This window comes from Megalops cyprinoides, chromosome 4 (genome assembly GCF_013368585.1).
Source record: "Megalops cyprinoides isolate fMegCyp1 chromosome 4, fMegCyp1.pri, whole genome shotgun sequence".
NCBI classification, from domain to species: Eukaryota; Metazoa; Chordata; class Actinopteri; order Elopiformes; family Megalopidae; genus Megalops; species Megalops cyprinoides.
The window spans coordinates 8,024,333-8,033,500 of record NC_050586.1 but is presented as its reverse complement, the minus strand read 5'-3'; the positions used below and the strand labels follow the sequence as shown (position 1 = coordinate 8,033,500).

General features: G+C 48.4%; 1 protein-coding gene across 1 annotated transcript; it reads left to right on the top strand.

The window, feature by feature from the left end:
• The first annotated feature begins 892 nt into the window (after nucleotides 1–892).
• LOC118777150 (apelin receptor A) lies at nucleotides 893–2,713 on the top strand. The gene has a single exon (XM_036527909.1). It carries the CDS (start codon nucleotides 1,102–1,104, stop codon nucleotides 2,179–2,181), a length of 1,080 nt encoding a protein of 359 aa, XP_036383802.1. The 5' UTR covers nucleotides 893–1,101; the 3' UTR covers nucleotides 2,182–2,713.
• Nucleotides 2,714–9,168: the final 6,455 nt, after the last annotated feature.

Below are 9,168 nucleotides of genomic sequence, written 5' to 3'. Positions count from 1 at the left end.
GTCTGCAAATCAGCCGCATGCTTGTCCGGGCTTGTAGCTGTATGAAAAATAACCATAATATGTGGTCCAAATAAATTTCACCGTTTAAATATTTTGAAGTAGCCGTGACGAGTTAGGGAGACTTCCTGTGAGGACAGAAATTAGGCACCGGAAGGCTACACAATTTGCTTGCCTGCAGTGCCTTTTCGGCAAAACCAAGCGATTTAGGTAAAACCCGAATTAGATGCCATTTGTTTAAGTTTTTGGGGGTCTTTGACACGGCTGTAAAAACGGAGATCGTTCATTCAGACACATATCAGCGGGACAGCATCGTGTTTAAAATATTTCTCTGACATTAGTTCACTCCGAACTTCAAAAGAACTATTATCTTACATATTACTGTTGAAAGTGAGACAAAACATCTCTCATGATGTAATCCATCTCGACAGGGTCCAGTGTGCTATTTTGAAAGTCGTGTAAATCATGTAAACATACGTGTTATCCTTCTATCCTAAATACTGACATTTCTACAAGTTTTCTACAAAAAACAGTTAATACACAAGGTGTTGACAGGGTTAGATGATTCATCGGCTAATCATGTTTATTTAAACAATAAAATAAAACTTGCGGGGGTGGCTCGATCGAATCTTTGGGGACCCATAATTTTTTTTCCCCTATCACAAAATAAGAGTTCAACGATCTGACAGAAAAAGCAGGGGAGTTTGGATGTGTAAATTTGTGGTGTGAGAGAGAGAGAGAAATGGGGCGTGGGTTAGAGGAGGTGATTGATGGGGGAGGGGGGACTGGTCCTGGGAGGGGAAAAGGGGGTGTGGAGGACTGCGAGTTTAAAAAGGCAGACTGTCCTGCGCCATAAACTCAGACAGACGCGCGCAGTAGTTGGTGAGCTGCCCGTGTCTGCGGTTCAGCGGCAGGAGGGTTATGAATTTTTTTGCGTGCTCCCGTTTATATTAAATTTAGTTTTTACGGTCTCGCTTGGTTTGCTTGGTCTGGGCAAGCTACGTTGCATTGGACTGGAGGAGAAAAAACATTGCACTGGAGAAGTGGATTTAAATTTTTTTTATTCCATTGTTTTTCCAAATTCAAGAAAAGTCAGCTTCCAGCATGGATTCCATTGAGGAATATGATGCCAATGACTACTATGATGACAACGATACCATGTGTGACTATTCCGAGTGGGAGCCCTCCTACTCCCTCATCCCGGTGCTGTACATGCTCATCTTCATCCTGGGTCTCTCGGGCAACGGCGTGGTCATCTTCACCGTCTGGAAGTCCAAATCCAAGCGCCGGGCAGCCGACGTCTACATCGGCAACCTGGCCCTGGCCGACCTGACCTTCGTGGTGACGCTGCCACTGTGGGCAGTCTACACGGCGCTGGGCTACCACTGGCCCTTCGGCGCGGCCCTGTGCAAGGTGAGCAGCTACGTGGTGCTGGTCAACATGTACGCCAGCGTCTTCTGCCTCACCTGCCTGAGCTTCGACCGCTACCTGGCCATCGTTCACTCCCTGTCCAGCAGCCGGCTGCGGTCCCGCAGCACCATGCTGGCCTCGCTGGGCGCCATCTGGCTGCTGTCCTGCCTGCTGGCCGTGCCCACGCTGCTGTTCCGCACCACCGTGCAGGACCCCAACAGCAACCGCACCACCTGCGGCATGGACTTCAGCCTGGTGTCGCCCAGCCAGCAGCACGAGTCGCTGTGGATCGCCGGGCTCAGCCTCTCCTCCTCGGCACTGGGCTTCCTGCTGCCCTTCCTGGCCATGACCGTCTTCTACTGCTTCATCGGCTGCACCGTCACCCGCCACTTCAACAACCTGCGCAAGGAGGACCAGAAGAAGCGGCGTCTGCTGAAGATCATCACCACCCTGGTGGTGGTCTTCGCAATCTGCTGGACGCCCTTCCACGTGCTGAAGAGCATGGACGCCCTCTCCTACCTGGACCTGGCGCCCAGCACCTGCGACTTCCTGCGCTTCCTGCTCCTGGCCCACCCCTACGCCACCTGCCTGGCCTACGTCAACAGCTGCCTCAACCCCTTCCTCTACGCCTTCTTCGACCTGCGCTTCCGCTCCCAGTGCCTCTGCCTGCTCAACCTGAAGAAGGCCATGCACGGCCAGATGAGCTCCATGTCCTCCACCCTCAGCGCCCAGACGCAGAAGTCCGAGGTGCAGTCGCTGGCCACCAAGGTGTGAGGGGGGGCAGCGTGGGGAGGGCAAGAAGGGGTGGCCCCCCGCAAGCTCGACCCAGGCTGCCGCCCACCTTCCGTCAGGTAAAGGAGGGACTTTTGAAGGGACTTTTTTTTTTTTTTTTTACATGTGTGGAGATGGAAGACAGCAACTTAAGGACCCGTGAGGTGAAATGAACTGAGCTGAAATTTTTTGCATGTGTGTAGATAGGTGTGCAAACGTCCCATTAACAATGCAACTGATGCTAATGGGGAGAGGGGGTGGGGGAGCGTTGGGGTTAGCCTGGGGGACGCACCGTGCTGGAGACCCCTACACTCCCTCAATGCTCGGACCCTCTTGAGGTGACCCCCCCCTTTCTCCCCCCTTTCTCCTCACGTTCCAAGAGCTGGGGCCAGCTGGCTGAGCCCATAGCTGCTGATAGCTGTGCATACCTTTTTGACAGAGGTAAACAATTTTTTTTTCCTTGAAAGAAAGGACTTTTATTTCCTTGCTTCTCTCTTCAGATGTTTTAAAAGACGGACAGTGGTGAAACTGCAGGGGCAGGCGGGGTGTGGTGGGGTGGGGGGGGGGGTTTCGGGGTGGAAAGGGGGGTTTTTTGGCGGCACATGAACATGTAGCTTGTTCCACCTTTAATTACACTGGCAAAGATAAAATGTACAGTATTTTCATACTTTCTTTATCGTGTTGTTGTTGTCGATCTAGTAATTTTTTTAGCACTTGTTTAAAGAAGAAATTTAAAGGGGAAAAGAAGCCTGTGCACCCATATCTCAGCTTGCGCTTGTAATGAAAATGTAAAACTTATCTGTGTTTTGTCACTGCCGGGGCAGGGCGCTGTGGGGTTGGGGGGGGGGGGGAGCTGGAGTGTAAGTGGAGTAAAGGTGTTGCAGCTTGATAAATAGTTTGAAGGAGGAGACAGGGGGCAGACAGGCAGATGGCAGCTGACAAATGTTTTCGGGGAGGTGGGAGGGAGGGAAGGGGGTAGGGGTGGTCTCTCTGTTAAGAGGCGGCCGTCCCGGCAGTGGGGATACTGGGCACTGAGGTTACTGAAGGTGTGTGTGTGCGTGTTTGTTTGTTTGTATGAGGAAGAGGGGTGGGGGGCAGGAATTTCATGAATTACTCGTGTTTCATTTATGACATGTCTGTAACTAACTACTGTATGATACACTTATTGCATTGTTTTGTAAATAAAAAAATGTGTTTTATAAAATAAACCTGCTGTTTTTGCATTTGGTTGTGCAATTTTGTTTTAAACTGCGGTTGAATGCCTCTGTGAGTTTGGTCAGTGGTCTCAGGCCAGGCTCAAACACACACACACACACACACACACACACACACACACACACACACACACACATACACACAGAGTGAACGCTCGCATGTGTAGTTGCCTCAGCTCCTCAGCACAGTCTCCTCTTGGGAGTCTGCATTTAATCTGCTCCTTTTGGCCTGGCCGTAATGTGGCTGTCTGACACATGAGTGCGATTTCTGATGCTGTGGCCCAGCAATAATGCAAGGCACAAAATGTTCTCTTTGAGCTCGTAAACATCTGTGGCTTCATTAGCCCACGCAAACGTGTGGCAAAGCATCCTCGCCGACATGTTACATTGGAGGGGAGGTGGGTGAAATCTTCTCTTAGGACGGCACACAGACTTCATTAAAATTAAACCACAAGGAGGTGTCGAGGTTCAGGGAAGGGGGTGGGGGGGGTGTGTTTTATTTGTACACGCAGCTATGTTTTTGTTCCCGACTTAAACACCCCTTCCAAATGCGAGCGGAGGTTCAAAGAGCAGCGCAGTGGGAAGAGAGGGGAAGCCGGCAGGCATGACATCACATAAGTAAGCCCCTCGCATTGGAAAATAAATATCCTCACACCCCGCCAAAAAAACACGTCCCGGCCCAGACTTCCCAGCAGCGGCATGGTGCAACCTGTTAATGTTCTGGGGAAATGGGGTTCCCAAAAGGATGTTCTAGCACGTGCAAGTGCCAAAGTCAGGGAGGCCCGTGTGACTGCAGTCCCGTAACATTTTACATAACTTTTATAAATGAAGAAGATGAGCGTGCATTTGTTATGAGAGGCTTCTCCCCCCAGCTCACTGACTGCAAGCGTGAAATATTCAGCCCCCAGCGCTCTTGGCCTGTGCAGTGAGATCAGTCAGCCCGGGCCTGATCGCCTCGCTGACATCCCAACGGTCCCTCTTTTGTTTTTGCTCATTGGGACTGTTTGCTGATTCGTCTGTCTCGGTGACAGAAGGGGCCGACCTGAGCCATCCCCCCCTCGCCCCCTCCTTCTAATCCTACAAGTTCACAGGCAGCCCCCTCCAGTTAATGGACAGTGTTTTTTTTTTTCCTTTCTTTCCTCTGGACCAGAGATGCAGCAGAGCAGAACATTTGTTCAGTGAGCAATTTGCAAGCAAACACCTGATTGCTGAATGAATACAGGGCCATTACCTGTGTGTGCCTCTTTTCAAGAGCGCTTTGATTCGGCAGTAATGAGCTCTGTTGGACATAATCTGCGGGGGGAGGACACTAATCCCAGGACAATTGCTAGCGTTTCGCCCCGAGCACAAGTCAATATTTGTCTCGTTCGGTGGGGTGGGGTTGGGGGTGAGGGGGGGGGGGTACTCTGCAGACATGTGGGGAGACAGACACTGATAAACTCAGTGGAAAGGTTTATCCGCTGCCAGGAGAGAAGAGAAAGGGAAGTGTGATGTCAGAGACAGACAGGCCAAAGTATCCCCAGTCGGTATTGGGCTGTTGCTACCCTCCAAGCATGTAATGTAGACAATATAGCCAGAGATAACAGAATGTGAGACTGTAAGGCAATGTGACTGTTTCATTGTTAGCATGCATTTTGATAGAAGTGCAATGCACTCTAATTTCACACTGCATCTTAAAAACAAAGCTTCAGATCTGCAGGTGACAGATTAGTGTTAGATGCATAAAGGTAAGATAACACCACTTCACTGACGAGGACTGACTACGCTGAATGTTTGAATCTTAAGCCTCATATTTAACTTGAAACTAAAGATACTTTTATTAATGTAACTACCATTTCTTGCTTAATAAGGGACTGTGGAAGCACTCAGTCTTCCAGATGAATGTTGCACCAGCAGTGGAACCCACACAAGCATTGTGTCTTGACAGAACAAGGAGGACACTGAGTGTTTTGTTTGTGTGTGTGTGTGTGTGTGTGTGTGTGTGTGTTTGTGTCCATGTGGACACCAGGTGAGACAGTACACCATGAACACTCAGAGTATTTATTCATACCGTGTCAGTTACATTTATGAGGAAAATTATTAAGATGTGTAATTTTATTAATTACATTATATTACTAAATGTGCATGTGCATTTAGCATGTGATTTGTACATGTTAATCATTTATACAGCTCGATATTTAATGAGGCAATTGTAGGGTTAGGGTTAGGGTTAGGGTACCTTGCAGAAGGGTACAGCAGCAGTGTCCCAGCAGGGAATCAAACCAGTAACCTTTTGTTATGAGCCCTGCTCCTTACCACTATTCTACACTGCTGTAGCCCCTTTTTTAATGTTAGTAGGAATATCATTGCATTGTACGCAATGAGTGTAACTCAAACAGTTAATCACACCAGAAGGGTTAAATATGTTTTTGTACATCTCCACCAGCTGAAACTTTCCTGTAAGAGGTGGCTTGAACAATGGCAACAGTTTCCAGGTATAAAAGGTACTATTTTTTGTTCTCATTAGTTGTACACAGTTACAGATATAGAAATGACAAACATGTATTGTGGCTGACTTTGTCAGAAGGACAGGAAAAGCTTGAGTCAGCTTATAGGTCAGAGGGTACTTGAAAGTACCCTCTGAAGTAAACCATGCCTTTTAGTGGTATTATGTGTTGTCTTTCACAAAGGCACACAAACACTGTATTTTTATTTTTTTTTACATTTTAAGAAAAAAATTAAACTTTCTTTATGACCAATTAGTTGTTTTGAAGCCTAGTCTCCTCATCTCCTACTCAGAGTTTGATGATAAAAATATGAAATATTAATGTACTCTTAAAATGGAAAAATAACTGGTGTGCATACATATCATGTGAGACAAAATGTATAACAACTAAATTTAAAATTGCCTTATCAGCAGGCAGAATTCAATGAGTCAGCCGTGGGGGCAGCAGTGTAGCATAGTGGAAAGGAGCGGGGCTAGTAACCCAAAGGTTGCTGGTTCGATTCCCTACTGGGGCACTGCTGTTGTACCCTTGAGAAAGGTATTTCACTCACAATTGCCTCAAGAAATATCCAGCTGTAAAAATGGATAAAACTGTAACCTATGTTAGTCGCTCTGGATAAGAGTGTCTGCCGAATGATACTGTAGTAATGTAATATAATGTAATGTAATTAGTCAGGATGGCAAGTGCTTGAAACTGGACCTGAAATGGCAACAGGGAGTTACATGCAGTTTTTAGTGATGAGGACCAAGGCATTTCACAGCAGGAAGTCACCTCATACTCTCAGCTGGCTTTCTTTGTTTCCTTCTTACTTCTGACAGCTCTGTAACCCATAAGCTATTTAAATGTGGGGAGCTTTCATTGTCTGTGTGTGTGTGTGTGTGTGTGTTTGCACGTGTTTTCGTGGGTTTGTGCATGCATGTATGAGCACGCAGGGGCATCAGGCATACATGCGTGTGAGCAAACGTATGAATCCGTTTATATTTAACCTCTGCTCTTTACTGAGGCCAGGAAGAAAATGAGACCCAAATGCAACAGATGTAACGGAACAGCGCTACAGCCACAACACTCACAAAACACACAGCACTCACAGAGCTCACAGCTGCCCATCAGCTCCCCCTCCTTGTGAGCAGGGGAAAAAGTTCTGGGCTGCTGTCCTCATAGAGGGCGTATGTACCCCTTTTCTCAGTGATTAAGAGCGCGGTTTGAAGCACTCACTCAGAGCTAAAGATAGGGCAGTGGATAAATGAGATAAGTGTATAGGTAAGTGGCTTAATCAGATGGGCCCGGGCTCAGATTCAGTGTTCTGCTGCCGGTTCCCACGCAAAGACGCGATAGGTATCAGACCCTGCCATGAGGGAGGGCTTCTGCGGGAGGGGTTTCGACAGCTGCCCCACCTACCCACACTCCCTCTACCACCACCACTGTGGGCTTGTTATGAAGGATGTTCTGTGGGAGGGAGGGGGGGGGGGTATCCCACAGCTGCCCCCCTCCCCACACAAGCATCCTGGGCCACCCAGGCATAGGTGTCTGTCGTCAAGTGCCGGCGTCAACAGCAGGACCGCGCTCCTCATCCAAATGGGGCATCTGAACACCCAGGAGCTGACCCAAAGCACAACTGCAGCAACCCACCCCACCCAGACCCCCCTCAGATCTCCCTGCTGTCTCACACGCTCTCATTTTATATATTCACGTGCCTGAACACACACACTCGTACACTCACACACTCACAGGTGTATGAGTGAGTGTATAAACAGTGCGGTCACATTCCTCAAGTGTCCACCACCGGCCCCACTTTCCCCTCCATTCACCCCTCCACCTGTTTGACCAGCATGCATACACACCCCCACACATGGGCATACACACACACATACATGCACTGCACACAGAGTGTGCATAAACAGTACACTCCAGAGCACACGTTGGATTTCAAACATCAGACGTGCACACGCGAATGTACCGACAAGTACAAACACCAGCACCGGATCAGGCACATGTGAGCGTAAACACACGGGGTCAGAGGCTACGCAATCCAGAAGGTACACACATGTACACGCATGCGTTCCCATGCACGCATACAAAAATACATCCACGCACACACATGCACACACTCAGACACACACACAGACGTGCACGCAGGCCTATAGCACGCTTTCTAAGTAAATCCACGTCTCCGTCTCGGCTCTTCCTCTTCCGTTTTGGGTCTGACCTTGTGAACCCATCAGCGCACACAGTGACAGACAAAGTGGTAGGCAGGCAGACAGGCCGAGCGTCTTGCATTCTTTAATTTCAGAAAGGTCCGCTCCGGGAAAACAGATAGGTCCCATTAGAACAGCAATGTATTATGCTTCGAAAGAAGTCAAGTGTGCCAGCTGATGAGAGCTGACAGCAGTCTGACCTGTGAGGAGGCTAGAGAGGTGAGGGGTAGGCTCATTTAGTGTGTGTGTGTGTCCACAAACACACACAGACAACCCCCCCCCCCAGAACATCAAAGAGACTGGGGGGGTGTCGCCTTTGGATGCAGGGGCACAATTTCAATTAGTCACCATCCCACCTGTGACGCGGGACACAGTTTGTTCCCACTCAGGAAGTGGAGACAGACAGAAAAATGAAGATAAGCAGTCTCTGTTAATGAAAAGGTTCCCATCCTGTGTCAAATTAATTCTCAGGTGAACTGTAGTTAGAGGGTAGGATGTCCAGCTAAGTCAGAGCTGGCAGGAGAGCTGTCCTGTTCAAAGTATCTTTCTTCCACCCTGTCACCAGAGAGTGGGGGCCAAAAGACCCTAATCCTGTGGTGAAAAGTCCACGTATTGGGATCTTTGAAAACTGCAAGCCAGAGTGCTGAGGGGGAATCTGACACTCATTATGTGTGGGCTACTACAGACACAGAGAAGTGATAGGACACAAATGACACGAGTCTTGACATTGCATAATCAAGCTATGTGTCACCACCTCATGACTTGCACAGCCATGCTTACTGCCCATAGGATACTGATGCTGAGCTGTAATGTTTTTGTGTGCACATTACTTGTTGAATGCTTATTTTTCATGCAGTGCTGGCAGTCCGTCACTGCCTGTGAACCTGACACTGAACAAGAATCATCAGAAATTGGTATCATCACTCATAGGACCTGGCACACTACTAAATTAGTGTGTTAGACCAGGGTATGGTTCAAGCGTCCAAGCTCACTAAGCAAATATCGCCAACAATTGAAGCAAGCTCTTTGCAAACTCACAACAGCAATTAAAGGAGATAAATGAGGTCTGAAATCGTAACATGTGAACAAACTTCC